Raw genomic sequence first — 25,011 nt, forward strand, 5'->3', positions numbered from 1 at the left:
TTAAGAGAGATGGCTAGCTTCCTAATGGGCTATTTCTACAATGAATTTCTGTGACACTCTGAGCTCCATAGGATAGACAATGTTAAGTAAACGAAAGTGGGTAGATATGGGTATTAGATGGCCCAATCTTATGCTTGTAACTAAAGAGCAGATTCTATCTGCCTTCCAGCTCCTTCTAAAAGAGAGGTTTCTAGGTCTGAATATAGCAGCCATTTAATCTCAGGACCTGCCCTCTGTGCAGGATGCCAAAATCTCTTCAAGTACTTTCTGCTGGCCCCCAAATGCGGAGATTTGAGCTGTTCAAGCTGGAACTCCCCTGCCCCCTACTCAACTGGAAATCTGGTGAACAGAATGGGTATGGGCTGAGAAGTAGAAATATGTTAGAAAACACTCCTTTTCAATTCCGTCAAAAAACTGAATCCTCCCTTAATTCCACTGTTCACATTTTCACACATAGCCAGCTAATGCAGTTTCATTAGCCAACATGAAAATCCCTTTCAAAACCACTCTCCAAGTAATTTTTATGTAAATAATAAAAAGCTGGTCTCAACCGTATTCCCTGAGGCACTCCCTAATTAACATCCTTTTAGATTTTTTTACTGCTCCCCTTTGTTTCCTGCCCTTTAGCCAATTTCCAAAGGACTTTGCCAACTTTCCACTTACAACTCAGCCTTATACATGAACCTGTGATGCAGAACATTTTGTGAAAAGGCTTTCAGAAAAGCTGGACTTCCACGCAAGACATCCCACTGCATGCTTGTCCTCCCCAGCGGCAAGGGCTTCAAAGGATTCCAGTGGGCTCTGGAGTCCTGACCTCCCCTCTCTGAGGCTGTAGTTGGCCCCCCTCAGTCAGACCACACTCATCTCCTCAGAGTTCCCGGTTCAATTCCTTAAATAGCTTCTTAATGTTCCGGGAAGCCTCACATCAAACTAATGGGCTTTGTGGCTCCCCAGGATTCAGATATCAGGAAGAGAGTCTCTGCAGTAAGGAGGTATATTACACCAAGCTCATCTGAGGGGAGCTGGGGAAAATGCACAGGGCCTCTGGGGCTCCTTTCTCAATGCTATCATCTGCCAAGAAAAGGAGAGAATGGCCACAGGACCCCTTGAGATTCCTATAGCTTCTCAGAGCAATTTAATTTGAGCAGCTGAGAGATAAGGCCTGTGTGGGATCCATCTACCCTTCTGGAGCCTTCATTATATGTTTACTGAGCATTTACTACGTGCCGACTACTTTTCTAGGCACTGGACATACAGCTGTGAACAAGGGGGACAAAGTCTCTCATCAGTAGATGATAGATGAATTCCAATGTCAGATGACAGGAGCTCTGAAGAACCAGGCAGGACAAGGAGCCTGACAACAGCCATTTAGAAGATGTGATTTGGGTGGGTCTCTTTAGGAAGGCTCTATGTGAACAGAGATCTGAACCATTGAGCTGGTTTCCCACAGTTCCCTTCTCTGGATTAAGACTGTGTCTGGCCCCTCTGCTGCCAAAGCAACCCCGAGGAAGACCCATGAGCAGCATCCTTCTTTGCCCTGGGTCTCTGCGGTCACAATCCTTTCACCCCTGCTTACACAGTAGTCACCTATTTATACCAGCCTCGGTTCCCTTGTCTGTCTCATCCACAAGGTCAGTTTTCTCCAGTTTTAATGTGCTTAAGAATCACTTGGTGCTAATTAAATTAAGATTCCAAAGGTCCACTTTTAAAATCTCTGTGTAGCTCTGAGCCCAGGCATCAGCCTATTTAACTACGGCCCAGGTAATTCCAATGCAGGCAGTGGGGGAACCACACCTTGAAAACTCACCATGTGCCCCTCCCCAAGCACATATCCCCCTCTGCAATAAGCACCTAGGGGCAAGTTCCGAGTTGTCCTCTTTGTTTCTGTCTCTACAACAGAGCCAGAGCTCTGCACTTGGTAACCATTCAAACGATAACCAAGGGAAGCGTTTTCCTTGTTGGACATTCACCCTTGTCCTGCTTACTACGAATATCCTGTGAGTCAGTTATCAACCCCCACCCCAAATTCAACCCCTGGAGGCCAGTGATAACCATTTGCGTTTTTTTCTGTGGGCCTAGCAGCATTTTTCACAGTATAGATCATAATAGATCTTCAGGACATGTTTGCTGAGACGAAGAATAAACAGGACAAAGGGAGGACGGAAAAATTCGGTGTAGGAGATCCACTGAGAAGACCACTAAGCTCATAGTGACCCAACGGACTTAGCTTGCTAACTCCAGCAGTCCTCGAAAATGTAATACACTGACATTTAACAGAAGTAGCAGCAGACTGTTTCCTTTTCCGCTCCTGTCCTCAGTCGAGCTGCTCACAAACAACAGTGTTAGGGAGGGAGCAGCAGTGATCGTGGGGCAGGGGAACACAAGAGCCTTGACTAATGTGCCCCAGTGAGCCACGTGTTTGGGTTGACTGCTCTTGCAGGGCCCTCGACTCCAGAACACTTAGAGATGTCCTTGATGTCATCACCGGCCACCTATTTTACACAGGAGCCTGTGACAAGCAACTCTTTAGTACACCTCCACTTAAGTGTTTAGCCGCAGGCTGCTGTTTCAGCGTTTGGTTAATGCATGTTCGCATCTTTGCTCTATTACGGATGAAATTTCGGTGGCCTGTTAAGGAGAGCTCACGCTACTATAAGCTGATGCTAGCTTCTTAAAACTACTTTTAAAAAGAATCCATCAGTTCTTTCATTTGCCAAATCTCGGCTGCTTCCCTGGGATGCCCTCACAGATTTCACATCTTTATCAGCTCAGCGGATTCTCCAAACCTTTCTCCTTTACACCCTCAATGTAGGGTGATGAGCTCCCGCAGCTGAGGCCCAGCTATCTGGGGGAGCAAGAAAGAGTCCTGCCTTTGTTACTAGAAGCCCTCACTTCAGGTCCCTGCTTCTCACTAGCTCTAGGACTTGAGACAAGCTGTCAATTTTCTCATCTCTAAAATCATTGTTAAAAAATTGAAAAAAAAAAATCAAGAAAGCTAAATATTGTTAACACCTGTGTCTACCTCTCACAAAGCTGTTATAAAGAGCGAATGAGATAATGTAGAAGGTCATTACAAATTCTAATGCACTTCGTACACGTTGCTTTTTATGGCACTGATCTCAGGGTGATACATCTGGAAGTAACCCAGTGGATGGTAGGAGAAGAGTAAGGGTGGGCTCAAGGAACCTGGGGTTCAGTTCTAAAAGTCTCATTTAAAATACCAGTGATAGGGACTCTCAACAGTGTTCTTGGCAGGAAAGTCAAGTTGTTCCCAAGGTAAACACTGCCATCAGGTAATAGAAAATAAAGGGAGTACAAAGTCTTGTCCCTTGTACCCCATGTGGCCAACCCAAAAAGCTCAACCTTTAGAACTCTGAATATGGCACTTGTACCGGAAGAAAATAAAACTCTAGCCTATCTCCTTGTGGTCCTATAAACCAAGTAGAGTATTTCAATATTGGCATTCTGGCACCAAGACTGCATCCTAATAGTCTATTGTGATTCTGTCTCCATTATATGATGCCATGAAGCCCACCCTGAATTTGGTGGCAAAAGAGGGGTTTGAGACCCACCTCTGCCCCGTAGTAGTTAGGCATAAGTGCTTTGTTCATTCACATTTCAGTTCCCTGCTGGGAATGCTGAGTGAAGTAATGATTCATCAGATGGAGAGTGTCAGGGAATAGGAGTTGGACATTACATGCCTTACATGTTAGAACTGCAGGGGCCACATGCTGGATGTGTGGGAGAGGGCTGATGTGCTTTGGCGGCTTTCTGTGGCTTGGTTTGGCTGAAGTGCTAGATTTCTGCTGTGAAGTGGTGAGGTACGGGGCAGGACTTCTCCAATTTTCAGTGTCTCCTTGTGTGCCATGAAAGGTTAGGGTTACTGGGGATGCTTACGGCTCTAACATTCTTTTCCTCTTTCATCATAGGATGGACTAGACCTTCATGTGACTGACCACATGACCTCAAAGCCTCTGACTGTAAATGAATCAAGGGACATGGAAGTATTACAAATATGTTGGCTGCTCATACTACCCAAAAGGAGCTGGTTGTTTTCGCTGTGAGTATAATTTTATACTTTAAATATACCACAGATATTCTTGAGGGTTTTTCTTCTGGAGTCTACAGACAAAATAAACATTTGACTTTGGAGGGTAGGTACCATTGAATAGCTCAGGAAGTTTCTAAAGCAGCAAAATATCAGGTAGTGTGAGGAGTAGCCGCCTGAAGGGCACACAATGCCTGGCCGGCTGCTGTAGCATGTGCTTCCCTTTTCTCCACGTGAGCCTGGGACTTACAACTCAGAGAGGCCAAGAGCTAACCGGGAGGAATTTGCAACTTACATGGTGGGGTACTCCCACGATCCATCCCTTTCTCTGGGCTTCCAATGGCTTGTTCACCATTGAATCAAATGCTCACTGAATAATCAGTGAACAAATGGGCTTGAATCTAGCTCATTAATCACTTGAGGAGTAAGTCTGTGTCTACTAAAATGCCCATTTACAGAGATAAGGGTCAGAAGAAATCCCAGCCTATCAGTGAAAGTACACAGGTGCCCCGTAGCTGGACTGAGCTGTGGCAAATTCATTCAGGACGCAAGCAAGGCTTACACAGAGACCATGCGTCCCTGTTCGCCTGAGAGAGCTTTGGTTTGTGTTGTTTTCCCAGCATAATTATTAATAGTGTCCCATTTGACTCTCAAAAACGCCCTGGTTGAGGATACATGATATGGTCACCGGACATATAAATAATGAAACGACTGCTACTCTTAATTCTTCTAGTAGCTACTTCTGGCAGTCAGGATGCAAGGAACCACAGTGTGCCACTACTTCCCAGGACTCGTCACAATGGCAGGTATTCGGAGAACTCAGAGAGCAAGTTACTACGTAGCTTGCCTTGGAAGAGGAGGCGCAATCATCCCTGGCATGCTCTGGGTCACCTGTTGGGTGGCAAAGTGAACCCCACTGATAGCAGTTCCTCTGGCAGCAAACAGCCCGAGTCTCAGCAGACCTGTGTTCCAGTGGAGAAGGAGGTGCGTAGACTCTGCCAACCTGGCAGTGAGCCACATACACTAAGAATGAATTGTGCTTCCAGGACTGGAGCACGGATACATCACAAACCCATTTTAGGATTGTAAAACTGGGGATCCTGCATCACACTGAAGAATGGCTAATGGCAGTGTTATCAAGAGAGTGGTCTTTAAAGCACCTGTTTCAAAATTGTCAAAAAATGTGAAAATTCCTCAGGCCCACCCTAGACCAAATGATTTTGATTTTCCAGGAAATGGATTCCAGGGGTATGCATTTTAAACAAAATCCTCAAACTATTCTAAGATGCATTAATGCAAAAAAGATACTGCATGTTTAACTGTAAAATTCAAATGAAATTCTTTTTTAGAAGGCGACCAGAGGGAAATAATTTCCAGTGAGAGGAAATGTTTGACACAACATACAGTTTGGCTCCCTTTGTGTGGCCATGAGTTTTATGAGTCACCAAGCTAGTTTTTTTTTTTTTTTTGGTGTGTGTCAAAGTAAATTTCAAATTCGGGTGTTATTCAGACAGCTGGTTGGCAGGTCTCTAGTCCCTGCCCAATGGGAACAGCCCATGTAAATGACACACAGATACATACAAGTGATTTTAACAGAGGCTCGAGAGCTAGTTATATAGACAGGCTAAGTCATGAAGTCTCTCCTATGGAAGGTCAGGTGGCGCCAGAATTGAATAAAGCAGCGTCTACACACTCTTAATATGGGATTCCCTGCCCCCAGACATTTCCAAAGTGCTGGTGATGGTGGTGGGAGAGGATCATGCAGACCCTAGGGTGCATCACCCCAACCGAGATGACAGACACATGAGATGATGCAGACACATGAGATGGTGGGACTGGAGAGAGTAAGAAAAATATCAGTAAGTCTGAACTATAGAAACAGAAAGCAGTTGGTAGTTACTAGGGGCTCGGGTGGGTGGGGAATGGAGAGAGATTGGTTAAAGGGAACAAACTTCCAGTTAAAAAATGACTAAGTTCTGGGGATCTAAAGAATAGCATGGTGATTATAGTTAACAATACTGTATTATATACTTGAAAATTGCTAGGTGAGATCTGACATGTTCTCACCACACGATACAAAGGGTGATTATGCAGGGTGATGGAGGCCTAGCTAATGCTCGCTGTGAGTGTATCAAATCAACATGTTGTGCACCTTAAACGTACATAATGTCATATGCCAACTATACCTCAATAAAGCTGGAAAAGGAGACTGCCAAATACAAGTGCTCTAGACCATCAACATACCCTCAGACAGAGCTCAGCATTTTCCCTTTGCACAGCGGGACCCATGGTGTGTGGGGCCTGAAGTTTATGCAGTTTGGGGAGCTCTTTAAGAAAAAGAATACAGAAATAATTATGAACACAAACTTAGGTACTGACATTGAGTGTTCAGTAAAAGTGAGAAAAGAAATCTCATCAAATCACAGGACTCTTGGGAACTGAGGTCCCTCTCTATTGAAAAATGTTTACAAAAATGTTATAATACGTGATTGTAGCCTTGCTTCTTCTCTCTATTCTACCTTTCCCAGCAACAACCAGAACTCACTAATGACTGGTATGAATTAAGGGCCCTGATATATACATCTAATTAATTTTTCTGTAAATCTGCCTCTACATTTCAAGCTATGTTTCCTTTCTTAATTAACTAAACAGCTAACTCATCAACTTTATTAGTTTGCACTTGAATCATACATAGATGATCATTCCTTTAATCCTCAAGACCTCACAGCAGGAAAGGTGCTTCCACAGGAAGCTGGTGGTCGAGTCCCCAGAGGACTGCCATTGATTCCTTCCCTCGGTACACAAGCCCGCCGTGCCTCCCTTCCACAGGTGGGTCCCAGTTCCCCTCTCCTCAAATATGGGCCAGCCTCCACGGATTCCTTAACCTCGGGAATGTGGCAGAGATGTTGTTCTGAGACTTCTGAGCTGGTCTTACAATGCCTTGTAGCTTCTGCCTGGGACTCTAAATCACGTGGCCTTTGGCTGTTTTCTCTCAGAATCCCGCTGTCCTGCCATGAGAAGCAGAACCGAGGGAAAGGCCATATGTAGCTGCCTCGGCCGAACTCGCAGCAGATAACCAACATCAACTGCCAGCCGTGTAAGTCAGCCCATCTACTCTTCAGATGACTCCAGCCCCAGCGAACACCCACTGTGACCACGCGAGACAGTCCACCTAGCTGAGCTCAGCCAACCCGCAGGACTCTGAAAGATGATGATCAATTGTTGTGCCAAGCCTCTAAGTTCTGGGGTGGTCTGTTTTGCAGGCAGCAAAGGCACCGAGGCATTGTAGTGTGCGATCCCACTTCCCAGCTCCCTCTCCTAAGGATCAGTAATAGAGGACACTGGACACTGAGCCCTTGGGCGGTTTCTCCTTGGTCCCTATTTGTCCCTAAGCAGCCCTTGCTAGCTCTGCTCCTGTCTTCCTGTAGGTGGGAAACCAAGAAGACCTCCCTCGTGTGGGGGGTGGAGGGGGGGTGAGCGCCCGCAGCGGTCCTCCAGGTGAGTTTAATTTGGGGGCTGGAGGAGGAGAATGAGGAGTCTGTTTTGGTTTTAAATCCATGGTTCCCCATCTAACTTTATACTCGCTATAACGTTATTTTCACCTGACTCCCAAGTCTTTTTTCCCCCCACTGGTTCAGAAAACTCAGACAGAAAAAGGCATGGAATTATTTTTCCTCTTCAGACTATAACAAGCAACAACACTCTTCCTTTCTCATAGGCTAACAAGCAAAGTTTAATATGTTTTCTTTTTTTTAACTCTATTCCGCCTCTCCTTTAAATAAAATCTGCCATCAGCCATCAGTCCTTTTTTTTTTTTTTAACTGTCTCTCAGGCCTCCTCTTAGCTCTCTCACAGTGCCCGCCTTTGCTCAGCCCCTGGCTGCCCCAGTTCTGCAACGGCCTCCCTGTCTGCATCTCCCCCACCCACTCCCCATCTACCTGCTGCTACAGGCTGACTCCCGCTGCCACCTTCACCTTCGTCATGCTGCCCTCCTTGCTAAGGACCTTAACTACTGCTCTGGGTCCAGTTTGAGGCTCTTCACAATAATTAGCTTTATTCTAGCCAATAGCCCTTCAAGCTAATCTTCCAAGTTCTAGGACCCTATAAGGCAAATTTTACTTCACACCAGGCTCACTGCTGCTTCCTTCTTTTTCTTGTGATCCTTATCTTGTCCTTTTCAGATTGTACAGTTGTCTCTTCCTTCTCTGAATTCCCCTAGTCTCTTAGGAAGCAGGAATCACAGGCTTTATGGCTAATTATTCTTTGGCTAGTCTCATCTCCCAACGGGCCAAAACTTCTAAGTCCTTGAGGACATGTTCTCCGGTGTTCTAGTCAACAAACACTACTGGACCTTTGACCCTATGTGAAGAGCTAGGGAAATTGTGTGGTTTTGATGGAATGTGAAGAGAAACTAGGAGCTAATACTTATTATGGCACGTTCTGTGCTGAGTACGTTATATATGTCATTTGCTCCTTAGGTTCTTGAGTATAACAACCCCATTGTCCTCTTTTTATTGAAGAGGTACCTGAGATTCAGGTAAACTATCTTTCCCACGGTCACCCAGCTAGTAAGTGAAGAGACAGAGCTTCAAGCCAAGACTGATTACCAGTCTGAGTTCCTAACCACTACATCACACAGCCTCGTAAGCTACTTTTGAGGGGACTAGGGAATCTTTTAAAACAAGTTTTTCCTTTTCTACCAAAAGATAATTACTGTTACCATTTTCAAAAACTTCAAGATCTACATAAACATGTATATGCATATACATACACATAACCTTTTTTAATCTACTTATGATCACATTCTTTGAATATACAGTCATATTGTTTTACTTAATATAGTACAGTCCTTGTCCATGTCATAATGCACCAGTACTATTTCTTACAGATTGGCCAGACCTAGAAAGTACACGATAGAATAAAACATGCTCTTTCCCCAAGTGGGATTTTGGCTTGGGGCATGAAAAAATATGAAGAATCAGAAGACTGTAAATGTTAAGACATTGATGTGAGCTCTTAAATATTGTTCCTATTTTCATTGCAGACAACAGGGGAGTCCCTAGCAAAAGAATTATTCCCTCTTCATATGGAAGTCAATCCTGGGAATGCCTAAATGTGAAGCCTTCCAGAAACCAGTGGGGAAGATTTGAATTTACTGACCGCACAGTGGGGAAGATTTGAATTTACTGACCTCACAGCAGGCCTTGTGTCAGACAGTTCCATAGATGTGCCATTTGCTCTTCCCAGCACCTGTGAACACAGGCATTTTTAACCCCACCTGAAGGGAGGGGAAGGGCAGGCGGAAGTAACGCACGAGGCCAGGGTAATACTGGTGCTGGGGTTGGACTTCAGATACTGGAGTGTGAGCTCTTCCTTTTATTTGAGAAGGCTGTTTCAGATAGAAGGAAAAATAGTACTGTATCTTGGCAAAGAAAACCAAGAATGAGCTAAATGAGTGAACTGGAGTTACAAAACACAGCTGCCAGGAATCTTGAACACTAAGGAGAGGAAAAATGAAGCTGAGAGAAAACTGGGCTTCTGGTGGTTCTGTCCAGCAAGGGTGGGAGGAGGGGACTGCTGAGTTGAGGGGCGGGGGGCATTGCAAACTGACCCCCATGCGGAAAAAGACCTCGTTCTTCCGAGAGCTCAAAAGGGGGCTAAAGGCAACAGCACAGTCTTGTGTGGAGGCCGGAAAGCATGAGTAACAGTGAGAGGAATCCTAGCTCTGGGGAGGACCTGTCACAGGCCAGAGAGGGGCGTGGGGCCCAGAGCATCTGGGAGTTTGGGCTGCAGGCCCGAGGCAAGCTCTCTGCATGGTAGACTCGCTGTTTGCTGGGCTGGCCGGGAGAGCTGAAGGAAAGAAGACGCGGAGGGTCTGGGCTCCAGCGCCTCTAGTTCACAAATCCTTTCTTCTCCGCTTCAGTTCTTTTAGGGTGGTATGAAAAAGGTGAATGGTGGCGAGCTTCATTGAACAAGGGGATGGGAGACGTGGCTGGGCCCGTTTCCCTTGGGGAGAGGCTGCAACTCCAGCTGTTACCCAGAGACACCAAGGTGCTGGGACAAGGGGAGAGTCAGCAGCCTCACCACCCTTGACCCACGGGCCCATGCTTGGTCGGTGGGGGCCTCGTGTGGAATTCAGTTCTCGGCCAGAAGTCCCTGCCGGGGACCTCGGGAAATCTGAGGGAGGCTCGGCAAACCTGGCGGCTGCTCTTCGGGTTTGGCACGCTTGAGGTTTTTCCAGTGCCTTGTGTTCAGCAAAACCGAAAATGTGTTTGGCTAGAAACTCTCCTCTAATTTTTAACCCCCTGTGCCTTTTTTACGTAAATTTGATCCACATGGGTTTGATTTATTTTTATTTAACTCATCAAATCGAATTAGGAGCTACAATGATGAAGGGAACAATGCTGATTTCCAAGAAGGTTTTTGAGCCTCTTTTTCTTAGAACTAAATCACCTCTCCCCCACCCCACCATTAAAGCTACCAGACTGAGCTGTGTTTGAAATTTAGAACCCAAATGTGAAATAAAGATCCATGCTTGGCAAAGTCGAAGCACAGCACAGGAATGTTCTTAGGAAGTCACAGTTAGAAAGCCGGGGTGGGGTGGAGTGGGGGGATGAAGACCAGAAGGGAGTCAGTTATTCTTCATTAGATGGCTTAGATCAATTTACCTGGCTTCCTGGGCTTCCAACAGACACCCTCAGCTGCTTCTCTGGGGCCGGACTTGAACGCTACCACCCAGGGACCAGGAGTTTCTATCCCAAGATTGGGGCTGAGAGGTCCCCTGTACTTTTTTCTGCATTCCTCCATAGCCGCCAATTCAAGCTGCTCCTCCTCTTCGCTCTAACGTTCCTCCCTGCTTCCTTGATCTGGCTAAGGCCTCTCCAACTGGAAGCATTTAAAATGTACAATTTTAATCCCGTGCAAAAGAATATTGGGATCTATGCTACATACCCATTATGCTAAATTATAGGTACACAATCTTATTTTGTGCAATTCTGCCTGGCCTAGGTTGGCACACACTAAAGGCCATGACTGTCTTTCCCAATTACTTTTTCTACTACAGATCATTTTATACAACTAAGGCCGGCAGTACTTCTCTGAAAAACTGTCCACTGAGGTCCCAAGACAAAGATCTCTCTTCAGAGCCCCTTGAACCAGCACGCAGTGGATCCCTCGGCACTGTGCAAAGGAATGTCCTTGTACTCGGCTTCTCTTCCCTACACATACTGACTGAATCATGCAGATCTTGGTACCAGAACCATCTTGCTGCTTAGTAAGTATACAATATTGGGGGTGTTGTTTCGCTTCCCTGGGCATCACTTTTTTCATTCCGTAAAATGGGTATAAAAATCATACATACTACACAGAGTTGAGGATTAAATGAGGTGCTGCAAATATTTTAACAAAATAGTATGTTGTCTGACCCAGACTTGTTATTATAAAAACTCTAAACTTCTCTAAGACCATTTAAAATTTTCCAGAGGTTTCCAGTTTCCTTTTGAATCCTTCCCATTCCTCACCAATGTGGAAACAACCAACCCACCTCCTGCAAACCAGCATCACGGAAGACAGGTGACCCAAAGTTTCTGATCAACCACCTGGGCCATCTCATCGGTCCTCAGGGAGTATCCACACAGGCCCAGATTTTAAACCTACCATATCTTCTTGGGATCCACAGTAGCAGAATGATTGGAGGATCTATAATTTAACTGCATAGAGATCATTCTTCAAACCAAACCAAACCTCTTCTCACTTTATATAGAGAGCATATGAGTATATACAAGTGGGGGGGGGGGCGGTGGGGAGGTGAGAAGGAAATTTTCACTTTACTCTAAGGAGCAAAATGATTAATTGGTGTTTCCTGAGACAGTCCCCACCACAGAAAGATGAGTCACACTTCATCTGTCCCTTTCAGAAAGAAGAAAGGTGATGGCACCATTTATGCACTTATTGGTTGATTCTTATATGTGTCCTCACCAGGAATGGAACCTGCAACTTTGATGTATCGGAACAATGCTCTAACCAACCAAGCTACCCAGCCTGGGCATACAGCACCAGTTAGTATGTCTGATAAATGCCTCTCTCCCAAGGGGCCAAATATAGAAGGCCATGAGTCTAGTATTTACTGTTTTTCTCTGGCCAGGAATAGTTTCAGCAGTAATACATGGACCCTGATGTGGGCCAGAACTGAGGGACTAGGGATGCCCAGCTTCTGGAGGACCTTAGACACTTTTATGTAGTAATGGCCTTCATCATGCAGAATTACTATGAGGGCTAAAAGGGAGATATTTGCAAGCTCTTGACAAGTGATAATTATTATTTTTACCAAGCTATAACTTCACCTGAAATCCTAGGTGATTTCAGGGAATCCGTGTGTCTTCCGTGTCTGATAATTACTAGAGCTCTCCTTCGCGGTGGCTTCCCAACCTCCTGTGGCTGGCTGTATTCTGGGTGCCAGCCCCAGCAATAAGAAAAAATTACCCCTGCTCACAGCCCTGCCAAGGGTGGGCTAGGTGACATATCTAGTATGAGATATGTAATCTGAAGGGGCAATCTAGAAATGGGAAAGTCACTTGTGGCCTAGTATCAAAGGTGAATTGGGCCAGTGAGATTCCTCTCCGGTAACCTGGAATTGGGAGAGTGAGAAACTGGGCTGACCAGTAGCAGAGATATAAAGAACACAGCTGGTCACATTAATGGCAGGACGTGCTGATGAATGTGACAAACTCCCACTGCTGAAGCTGTCCAGGGCCACCTTGGGTCCAGAACCACCCTCCCATAAAGCCTGGCTGTTCAAGGGTTCTTCTTGTAGACACCATAAACATCTCTCCCAGTATCATCAACATAAACATTCCCTTTTTTCTGAGTTAGCTTGAGTGGGTTTCTGTTTCCTCCGACAGAAAAAGCTTTCACTGAAACAAACAGCACCCACCCTTGGGAAGAACATGCAGGTAGAGCTATGGCTAAACATCCTGGGCACTCCCAATGCAAGGCATTGCTTTAGCAATTGTTACACCGCAGGCAAACACCACTGCTCCCCGACTCACCCCGCCCTCGCTCCATTCTACTACAGAAATTGGAGAAGTTAACGCTCTCTCCCTCCGAGGCTTCCCTGCAGCGAGGGGAGATCATGTGACAGTTCTGGCCAAAGAGATACTAGTGAACCTGTTGGGACAGACAGGCTGCCTTCTCCTTCCTGCCCTGGATGAACACGTCATGCTTGGAGCTGCTGCCACCATCTTGCAACCACAATGTGCAAGTCAGACGAGGGTATTCCAGTGCTGGCATATCAGAGATGCTGTAACAACACTAGCAGCCACCAAATCACAGCCTACTTGTTATGTGAGAAAAATATACCCCTACACTAGCATTATTCTATAACTTGAAGCAAAATATTTTCTAAATTAAATACTCTGAAATAGAGCTTGATGTTGTTTCCTGTATTATAAGAAAAATGATTTTTTAACCAAACTTGTTCTTCAGTAAGCTTCTCCAAACATCAACTGAATGATACCATCTCTCCAGGTAATTAAAATTCTAAGAGGGAAGAAACTACATACATCAACAACTATGCTATGAATATGCTATAAAAATGCTGTAAGAGGCAGCTGCTTTCCGTGTATCTGGAGTTAGGTGAAGACTTTACTTCTGGTTGTGGGAGGGGGATATCAGGGAAGTCTCCACAGGAGAAGCATTAAGTTAAACCCTAGAGGAAAAATAAGAATTTTGATGTTTGGGATGGGCAGAAAGGGCATTACAGGTAGAAGGAATAGTTTAAATAAATATGAGAAACTGAAGGTCATGTATAGCAGTTGTCCCCAACCTTTTTGGCACCAGGGACCAATTTCCTGTAAGATTAGCGGGGAGGGGGTTGGATAGGAGGTGGAGCTCAAGTGAGCCTGGTTTGCAGCCAGGTTCCTAACAGGCCAGCCCAGGGTTTGGGGACCCCTTTTGTGTGGGAAATAGTAAATTTCTTCTGACTGTAGTAGGGGAACAAAGATCAGATAAAAAAGTTAGACCAGTTTAGCCTTGCTGGTATGGCTCAGTGGACTGAGCACCAGCCTGTGAACCAAAAGGTCACTGGTTCGATTCCAAGTTGGGGCACATGCCTGGGTTGCAGGCCAGGCCCCCAGTTGAGGGCATGGGAGAAGCAACCCATCGATGTTTCTATCACACTTCTATGTTTCTCTCCCTCTATACCCCTCTCTATAAATAAAGAAAATCTTTTTAAAAAAGGACCAGTTTGCCTTAAATGCCAAGAGAATGTGTCTGGGATTTATTCTCTAAGTCATGAGGTGTTGTTTAAAGCTTCTAAGCAAACAGGGACAGAGGAGTTGTTTAGGAAAATGTGCTTGATAGCAATAAGTGGGATGGGCTGAGGACGCTGGGAATGTCACCAGGAGGCTACGCAGCCACCAGGACTAAGGCGATGAGGGTATGAAACAGGACAAAGCAAGAATGGAATGGGAAAAACACAAGTCTGCTCCTGTCTGGATATGGTGTGTGAGTCATGGGAGCAATAAAGTAAGGAAATTTTTTACTATACAAAATAGAAACAAAAACCTCATGTGGTACCTCTGGAGCTGAAGACAGGAATGGTTTTATGTAGATGTTGGAGTCATGCACCTTCAGGTCATGGTCCCCCAGCCCCCTGGTCACTCCAATAGTTGCCATTACTCGGGCCTAGGAGTGAAAGCAGAGGGTCATGAGAAACACACACACATACAGAGAACAGATTCCCATTACAATGCAGCCTCATGGGCTGAGAGAGAAGCAATAATTTTCCAACTCCTCTTGCCTCTCTCTCTGTGCCCCTTGCTCCTAATGTATGTGGGTAGCTATTTCCAAGGAAGGACTCATCAAGATCACTTATGTCCCTAACGAGTGGCTTTCCCACCAAGTATCTTAAGTTCAATGGGTTGTTGTTGTCTCTTTTCAGCTTTCTTTTATAGAGACAGGAGGGAAGGTCGTCTAGTAAACTATATCCAACACATGTGTGATGTCTCCAGCTACTAAAATTAGTTCTAACCAAATCCCATAGCATCCATTCATCCATCCGTCCATCTGTCTGTCATACACCCACTGTACAAAGTATTTGCTGAACACCAGCAATATCGTCAGTTCTGTAATAGGCTCTAGTAAAACATGTAAAGAAGTCAGTAGCAGCTTCTAACCTTCCAAAGCTCATGTATTATACTTAATGGTTGGAGAAAACAAACAATTAATGATTCTGTACCTACCCTGTCTCCAAAAATTCCCTCTGGTGCAAAGGAACAACATGTCACTTTGTCGTAACCACAGTCTTGCTTTAAGGAAGCAAGACTATAATACTAATGCCTACACGGTCAGCCATAGTACCTCCCAGGATGCCACAGATATGATTTACCCAAACATTTGGTGAGCACCTACTAAGTGCAGACACCATGCTGTGGGGGACAAATGTCTGTGGACTTGTCCCTACTATAAAGGAACTTGGTAAGGGAGAGAAGAGGCACATGTATAACAATATATAAAATATGCCCAAGTGTTGAAAGAATATAAACAATGGGTTGAGTGAGCTCAGAGGAGGGAAAAGTTCTGCTGAGGAGGTCCTCTTGAGGTGGCACTAAACGTCTATGCAGAAGGATGCGCAGCATCAAAACAGGTGAACACAGAAGGATGGAGTGAAAGTCATTCTGGGTGTAATGAAGCCCAATGGCCTAACACCTGGATCACCAATAATATATCTGGTGTAGTGTCATGGTTCAAAAACCCAAGCTTGAAGCTTCACTCTATTACTTGGGTAATAAGAATAACTTATAAAGACTTGACCAGGGTGGCTCAGTTGGTTGGGCATCGTCCTGCAAAGGGAAAGGCCACTGGTCTGATTCCCAGTCAGGGCACATGCCCGGGTTGCAGGTTCAGTCCTGAGTTGGGGCATGAAAAAGAGTCAACTGATCAATGTTTCTCTCTCCTATTGATGTCTCTCTCACTCCTTTCCCCTCTCCCTAAAATAAATAAATAAAATCTTAAAAAAAGAATAACATACATGCTAAGAAACATTACAACCTAACACATTACAATCATATTCCTCCTAGTTCCCCCCAAAGCTCAGGAGTTTGGAGCTGCTTTCAGATTAGAAGGTGGACAAGTTTACATTAAAAGTGAAAATAAGACCATGACGTGTTTTTTAAAGGCAAATCTCAAAGGGGGCGAAATGCAGACACTGGTGGGAAGCCTGGAGACCTCTGGTCTGGAGGGCTGCAGAGCCTCTGCCGTGCTGGAAGGCTGCACCGGCTCCCTTCTAGCTGAGAAGCGTTCAACTCCAAGTGTGGGAACTCTAAGTCCCCACTCTCCTCCTTGCAGTGACACCTGCTCTGGCTGGAAGAACCAATTTCATTCAATTTCATGTTTCTGCTGGTTACCGAATTTGTTTGCAAAGTATATGTGTCGCCCACGTCCTTAAAAGCACTGGCAGACACATGAAAATTAATGGCTGCACAAGTACAAATACTCTGAAGCTTCTGGGAGGAGAGAAAGCCTGTGAAGGATCTAGACAGAACTGCTGCGCTGCAGTCGTATGGATGTTTCAAGACGCCATGGAGTCCTCAAACAGGGCGGCGTGTCACTTTGGTGTGGGACAAGCCTAAAGGGGACCAGAGAGAGCCACAGTGGCTCATAAACAGACCAGCAGCTCCAATGACAGAATGTGCCAGCTGCATTCACAGAACTGTCCAGCCCTAAGGAACTGAAATGCCTGAGGAGCATGACGACGTCTTGGTAAATTGAACTTTTTGCCTAACTGGGAAAACCCTGCTCCTTTAAATCTTACTGTTGATCACCTTCAAAGAACACATTTGTCCATTTTCCTGTTGTATGAAGGAGAGTCTATTGAACATGATTGAATAGCTTATTTAATACTCATGCATTTGTTGAAGGCCTGTCAGGTACCAGGCTAGACAGGTACTAGGGATACATGCAACTCCCTGGAACTCACTGGGTACAAAAGGGTGATACTGAGACTCTCAGCCACAAAGAACTCTAGGTGCAGGTGGAGGTCACAGGGCTGAGAGATTCACATGAATGGCACCCACTGTACTGAGAGGCTCAAACCATTCTATCAGGAACAGAGTCATTGCTTGTCATGATTCTCAGCCATGGACAGTGAGGCAGAAGCCGTCCCATCGCCAGGAAAGGGGCAAGTTCCTTTGAAAAGTGATCCCCGCATGGATCAGATGGTCATGTTTCATTTCCCTTCCAATGAAATCACTGCCTGGCTACACCAAGCTCCCAAACCAACCTCCCCTCCCCTCTCTCTCAGATGTGTGTGCACGCGACGCGCGCGCGCGCGCGCGCGCACACATACACACACACTCAAGTTCTGTTCAGGAAGGCATCCTTCAGTTTTCTCATGAGTCATTTCCTCTTGCTAAAAATTATCAAATGCTGAAAAAAAGTTCATTTGAACATTCTTCTTAATGTGCCCCCATTTTTCACTTCTAATTGGAACTCTCAGCACCTAGTTGAAATGTATCTGTGTCTGCAGGAAGAACGCCATGATTCAGAAGGTGTTTGTTCTCATCGGGACACAGCTTCAAAGCTTCCTCATCTCCGCTCCAGGACTGCCACCTCCCCCAGTGCCTGCTCACAGCCCACTTTAAGGCTGACAGCCTTGCTTCACCTCAGCAATGTGCCTGCTGCTCAGTGTGGGATGCTGACTGGGGCCCTGGGCGCTGGGAGTGCAGGGTTGGTGCCGTCTGCCTGGGCTCGGGGCCCAGTGATCCTATAGCTCAGTCACCATGAAGCCTGCAGCCCCTTCGTGGGGCACGTGGAGAAGCAGGCTGCAGGGTCTGAACTTCCACGGTGGAGTGTGAGAGCCGGAGAAGAAGGCAGAGGACCATGGCTCCACATCCTGGGACCACCCCCTGCTGGTTGGGGGACTGGGCCTGAGTGGTTTTAACCTGAGTCCCAGCTGTCTACCAAATGGACAGAATAAAGCCAGCACTGCCAGCCCTGTGGCGTGTTATCAGGTACACAGTAAGATGATGTATGTGAACGTGGTTGTGTTCACACACTGTAAAACGTCATGCAAATGGGCTGAGAAGGGCAATGTTATTTTCTAAAACTGGCTTTTGTCCCTTGAGCTTGCTGCATCTCTCCCCAACCCTGCCACTCCTTGGACCCTCAAGACAAGAGGCCTGAGGGATGACGGAGGGGATATTCTTTCAAGCTGTTAAGCCTGTAAAATCAGGAGCTGCTGAGAGGGACGCACAGATTGCCATGGGCTATGCAGAGATGACCTTGTCCTCAGTCTGGGGGAAGCGAACATGCCTACCTTCTTGCCTTCTCCGTAAATAAGGGGAAACTTCAAGTCATCATCCTCAATGGTTTTGTATGCCCTGTAGGGGGATAAACAACATTTTTAAAAAGGTTTGCACTCAGTCAGTGACCCTGCCCTGACACCAGCTGCTAGGCGTCCTCTTTTCCCTGAGACTCCATCCGCTCACCGCACGGCAGATCTCTTTCTCTGTTGAGTTATTCTCCCTATAGAATTATGTGCATCTGTGTGTACATATTTTAACAAACCAGAAAATAACAAAGCTTTATATGCTTGAAAAGGGAAAAAATAAGTTGGTATATTCATAATGAGCAAGACAGGTAGAAGGGTTTCTGTCCTGAGCATTTAGTGCCTGTGCAATAATGAAGTGCCCCAGTGGCAGGGACAGGGTCCTTGTCATGAATCCGAAACAGTGAGAAACAGCAGAGATGGATGGAGTATGAAAATGCTCCAAGAGCCAGTTCTCACCTTCAAGGGTTGTTTACACCAAAGCAGCCTTGTATTGGGATGGTTGGAGAAGGAATATTTAGAGCCTGTTTGACCTCAGTATGATATTCAAGGTTGGCAGGAAATTCTGTGTTTCACAATAGCTATTCAATGGCCATCTGACACACAGAAAGAAAATTCGGTTTATGCTTCGGTGGTTTATTCCTGACATGGTTGTGCAGATGCCACTGCACACACAGTGGAGGCTGGCTCGGCCAAGGCGGGACAGCTAATGAAGCCGTGTCTTGCAATTTTGCTCATAAGGAATTTAAAAAACAAGCAAGCAGCTCTGGCTGGGTGCCTCAGTTGGTTGGAGCGTTGTCCCGTACACTAAAAGGCTCGGTCCCCAGTTGGGGCGCATACGGAAGGCAAGCTATTGATGTTTCTCTCTCTTTCTCTCCCCTTTCCTCTCACTCTAAAAAAGTATTAATAAACACATCCTCAGGTGAGGATTAAAAAAAATTTTTTTAAGCAAGCAAACATGGCACCCAATTACTAGCTGCACCCTGGGCAAGTAGCTCTACCTTGGTCTTGGTTTCCTCATCTAGAAAATGAAGATAATCACATAGGATGTCAATAGCTTAGTACACTTAGTTTGTGGTAGCTATTTTTACTAATATTTAGTAGATAATTAATATTTGGCACACCAGTTCCCTTTTCTTCAAAATGGGGATGGTACTGCCTATTCACCACCTCAGAGAAGTATTAGGAAGACGAAGTAAAAGCTGGGGTGGGTTCTACTAGATTAGGTTCTAGAAGCAAGATGCTTTTCTAAAATGATGTCTTCTGAGAGCATGAAAAAACTAAACTGAGAAATGGCCTCCCAGTCCCGGATATATCTGGGCAATTTGGAAATGAAGCTGAAATAAAATTTATGGAAACTCTTGATATGCAAAAGAATGCAACCAAATTTCAAAAGAGTTCAACCTCAAACCTGAAGCAGGTACATCCCTATTTTCCAAGACGTTGTTAAATTGTTCCTTCCCAGGGGGCAGAGTGGGCTCAAGTTTAGCATTGCTTTCTGGGCAGGTAGATGAGCCTCTCTGGACCTCAGGATCCTCATTAATCAGAGAGGACAAAACCCAGGGATCCCTGGTGGGCTAACGAATGTGACAAGCTTAAGAAGTATTTAGCCCAGTGCCTGCCCCATGCTGCTCCCGCCGCCAATGAGCCCAGAGGTGCTCTAGAATTGGGCTGTCAAAAATAGAACCTCTCGCCCCTAAATCTACTGAATTTACACAAATGGAAATAGCTCCTTAAGTCTTTTCATATACATACAAACTATTTAAAACACTGTAGTATTCAAGTCACGGGTAACAAATAGAGCTATTATTAGAACACAGACTCAGCTTGGGGGTTGAATGAGTTTGGAGAGGAGTGCTTCTCAACATTGGCTGCATAGTCAATCAATTGGGAAGGCTTTAAAACAGCCTGATGGCCAGGTCACACTGCAAAGCAATGAAATGTGAACCTCTGGGGATGGGACCCAAGCACCAGGAATTTTTTTAGGCTTTCCAGGTGATTCCCATGTGCAGTCAAGGTTGAGAATTACTCCTGCCATTAGCTAACATTCAAATACAGTTGAGAGATAGCCTTCTGTCAACTGGACCCTAAAGGTGACAGACTATATAAGTCGGGGAGAGGAGGCGAACGGCCTGAGAGAGGCTGTGACATGAGCGGAAGCAGGACTTGGGGACCATGGAGAGGAAGCGTGGAGAGAAGACAGGCCCAGAGAGACAGACAGGCTCAGACAGAGAGGACAGCGCCGAGAGAGGGGCGGGGCCTGGAGACCCAGGCGCAGGAGTCAGACCTCGGTGGGAGGCAGGAGGCAGCAGCTTGAGAACCAATGACTGGAAACTACTTAGAGCTCAGCAGAGATAGGCTAAGAGCACTCTTTTACAGGCTTGAAAAAGGCAGCAGGAAAACAGTTCTCTGACTGTACCACAAGCCCAGGTAATCGAATTCTCCCAGGGCAGAGAATTTCGGGAGCATAAAGTCTGTGCTAACCAAAGCTCTAACAGACAGACGTTCATCTTGAAATTGTCACCCACAGGATCAAGACAATTGTAAATTATAGTATCATATTTTAGCTTCTGTTTCTTAATCTTCAAGAACAAAAATAAATAAATAAAACTAAAAACAGAAAAGACAACTCTGGATAAGGAAGCATTATTCTGTTCCTGCCAGTGTTGGTTTTCAATCAAAAGTGAGTCCTCTCCCCTCCCCTCCCCCACAAGTGACAAGGGTGAATAACTACATATAAAGAGAGAAAGTACAACCCTTCTCCCTCTTAATCTCTCGGGGTCCTGAGCACAGTTCATCATAAAGGTAGCTGGGCTTCCCTCCCCAGTTCAAGTTCTGAATAATAAAGAATGAAACACTGGCACACCAGTATTAAAACTGGTAACTTGATTAAAGTCTGTTAAATTAATGCCAGCTAACAATAATGACAGCAGCTAAGATTTACTGAAAACCTCTTATACGCCAAACACCGGGCTCTGTGCTTGCTTACACGCCTAAAATTGCTCAAAGACCCTGATTTTGAGGAGGGTACTGAAGCTCAGAGAGCGTAAGTTACTCTCCCAAGATCACACACCATGTTAGTGGCCTAAAAGTGAAACTCAAGACTTTCCCAGAAAACACACCAAGGTGATGTCAGGGCTCAGCTCTGGAACTTCTTACTCTACTTGAAGAAGCTCGAGGAGACCATGTGGTCCACCTCTCAGTGAGTGAAAAGCAGGCATCTGATGAAGGAGCACTTTTGGCAAAAGAGGAAGGGGAGTTTTCTGTTTGAGCCCAAACAACAAACGGTGGCCGTGTGTGGACAAAACCAGCAGCTGTTGTATTACACAGTCTACCAGGAAAAGCAGAGAGAAAAGTCAGGGGTGCCACTGCGTCCCAGGCCACAGAGTCGGACGGAGCCCTCTCCCGGAGACAGCAGGGCTCCTCAGGTCTGTTCTCACAGTTTGAGGGGCCACCCTAGTCTCTGCCCACCTGCTGAAAGGCCCACCTGCTGTTCCTATTTCATCCCAGCCCATGTCTGGGCTGTGGGCTTCAATCTAATCTATGTTTCCAATTCAGCTTGGCTTCCATCCTTCTCGGCTTGGGAGGTGAGAGGCTGGGGGCTCGGGAGCTCCGCCGAGTCATGTACAGTACGTACTTGCGCCTGGCGCTTGATAGAAAGTGTTTCTTATTTCACGTCAGATCCTACGATTTCTGAAGTCCTGATTAAATTTTAAAAAATAACTCCAAAATAGATTACTCACTAGTTCCACAATAATATAACCAGTCAGAGATCATATTCAAATAATGACTTGAAGCACAGCTGAAAGGCCTAGGGAAGATTTTTAGAATAATTCTTATTTTGGGTCAATTCCTCTATGAATATTTATGAGGCCAACTTGACAAAAAGATGAGATGAGAAAAATGCAAGGCTTAAAAAGGGCCAAATTAAAGGGACTTTCTCTAACTCAAGGAAGTCCTCAGAAGATTCCACTAAACACTGTTTTTAAAGCAATAGTTGCCCTTGCAATGTAGATTCTGCAAAGCTGCAAAAGCAAGGCACCAGCCGTCTTGGACCCACCGGAAGGAAAATCACTGGAACAGACTGACAGACCACTAAGTTGGCTGTACCCCAAATACAGGAAGTTTTCCTACCATCCACCTTGTATTGGTCACTGGCCTCTGTCATCAAATAGACTGTTATAGTCATTGTCCTAGGACCTTGATAGTATCTACCACCAGTCCACTCCACTGACCCAAACAGCTGCCCATTGTAGTCTTTGGTTCATCTTCTGGAAAAATATGAAATAAATCTAGTCTGTCTTCTACTTGAGAGCTCTGCAAATATTTGATGAGAGCTATCTCAAAGTTCCTCTTTCCTACTTCCTTCAACTGTCCTTCACAGCCCTTGGGGCACCATCCCTAACCACTCAAAGTTACCATCCATTCACATCTTTAAAACTGAGCACCAAATGCTGTGGCAGGGGCTGTCTGGGGCTTTCTAGTTTGTCATCGTCCTCAGAGAATGACACTAAGAACCGAAAACACTTGAGATGTGGTCCACATAAGAATGAAATGATTACTTCTTTGGTACAGACCTTGTTCTTTTTAAAATTACTGAAGCTTATATTTTCATCATATGCATGTACACATGTCTGTGTGGTTTAGGGTCATTGAAATGATGAGTGAAAACAAACAATCCAACCAAACAAAACTCCCCATCAGCCCAGTCAGTCCATAAGAAAAACGTCTCAAGAGGTTCATGATCTCCTCTAGTTTACTCTTATACAATACGTATTTTACTTTGAATGGAAAACTCCATTGCCTTTATTAATTTTAACTTGCTGCTTTCAATCCATTGTTCTAACCCATCCAGAGACATCTGAATTCATATCCTCACATCCAAAATATCAGCTCTTCTCCTATGCTACATTATACTCAATTTGATTAAGTAGTTCTGCTGTCTTCCTCCAAGATTTGGAAAAAATGCTAAGCAGAACCAAGTCATTAAAGATCTTACTGTAAAGCCCTGGCTGCTGTGGCTCAGTGGATTGAGCGTCGGCCTGCGAGCAAAGTATCGCTGGTTCGATTCCCAGTCAGGGCACATGACTAGGTTGCACATCAGGTCCCCAGTGGGGGGCACAAGTGAGAGGCAAGCACACAGTGATGTTTCTCCCCCTCTCTTTCTCCTTTCCCCCTCTCTCTAAAAATAAAATAAACAAACAAACAAAAAGACCTTACTGTAGGCCAAGCTAACCAGACAAAGTATGTATAAACATTTCTCCAACACATGTATATGAAAGTGTGTGCATTTGAAAAATTGTATTCCTTTCTGGTAGAAAGGCACAGAAGGTAGATTCAACAGTAGAGGGTAGATAATGAGATATTAATGTTTAAATGGGGGTGGAAGGGATTTAAGGTTTGGGAAGGCTGAAAACACTGATCCCGATAGACACAGGGTCTATCTTTGGTATAGACTCTTTGGGTATAGCTATTGGGCTATCCACAAAGCAACCTAACTATTACTCACACAGTGTTTCTCCATCTTGTCTAAAATACTACAAGAAAAAGTCATGAAATTTCTTACTAAGTCAATACATCCATGTACACCATTGCCATGATCATCCAGCCTAGAATGCCTATCACAAAGTGGGAGATGACGAATTGAGCCTGACCAATGAGTGAAGCCCAGCTGTTTCCAGTGGACACTGCTCCTTCAGACCCCTGACTTCTAAGGAAAGAGAGGCACCGATTGCTCCTACTACAGTCCTGCCCTTCCAGACTGACTCTCACTGCCACTCAATCAGCTCCTCCTTCTGCTCCCCCTCTCCCCTTTCAGGGTATTCTCCCACCCTCCCTGATGACTTCAGCTTAGGTTCAGGGGCTGCTTTTCCACTCTTTCCCTTGATGTTATTCTCAGGAACTTTGTATGTTTTGATGGTGCTGCTGGAATCCTGACTTGGCAACACCCACCTACTTGCCTGTCGGTCCTTTTCCCTGCTTTGTGTCCCCACCCTGGTCAAGGGGGCACTGCACCAAGAACATCCTCTCCTGCGAGACTCGCACCTGAACCACTTGCCCTCTGGCTCCCTTGCTATGGCTCTCGGCCCCACCATTCTTACTCCCTTCCTGCTGTATCGCTCCTGACCCAGCCTGCCCTTGTGGCAAATCTTTTTCATACTTCTCTTGCTAGCAGCCTGAGCACCTCACTTCCTGATCTCGTGTAAGAAGGAAAAAAGAGGCACTGAGTATTTTGTCTATTAACATTATACCAAACACTGCCATCTCTACCTTCCACACAGACCCAGGGCTGGCTGCTTGCAACACCTTCACTGCCACCACCCAGTGCTGGCACCTCTTCTCTTGCCAACAGTATTGTCGTTGCCTTAATAGGTGTCTTACGATCATCTGGGCAGGAGCGGATGGTGCCAGGACGGGGGATGGCAGGGAAGCTGTTGAAAACTGTTCAGTTTTGTCCTTTACCTCTATTCTCAGAGCAACCCGAGTAATTATTTTAAAATGTCAGATAACATCATTACCCTACTCTAACTCTCCAATGGCTTTCCTCTTATTTTCTAAATAAAAGCCAAGTAATGAAATAACCTTCTTTAAAATCACCCTCCTCCCCCAAATTTCCCATCCCCCTTCTCGACTTGAT

At 45.5% G+C, this 25,011-nt stretch overlaps 1 protein-coding gene across 1 annotated transcript in view; it reads right to left on the reverse strand.

The window, feature by feature from the left end:
• Positions 1 to 25,011, reverse strand: part of PPM1H (protein phosphatase, Mg2+/Mn2+ dependent 1H) — a 252,010-nt gene that overhangs the window by 15,375 nt on the left and 211,624 nt on the right. Inside the window, exons 7-8 of the mRNA XM_090273548.1 lie at positions 18,363 to 18,426; positions 14,624 to 14,731 (exon numbers count right to left, since the gene is read on the reverse strand). Coding sequence (XP_090129674.1) covers positions 14,624 to 14,731; positions 18,363 to 18,426 — 172 coding nt within the window. The remainder of the gene's footprint in view (positions 1 to 14,623; positions 14,732 to 18,362; positions 18,427 to 25,011) is intronic.

The sequence above is a fragment of the Furipterus horrens genome, unplaced genomic scaffold (genome assembly GCF_987537825.1).
Source record: "Furipterus horrens unplaced genomic scaffold, mFurHor1.1.pri manual_scaffold_4, whole genome shotgun sequence".
In the NCBI taxonomy this organism is placed as follows: Eukaryota; Metazoa; Chordata; class Mammalia; order Chiroptera; family Furipteridae; genus Furipterus; species Furipterus horrens.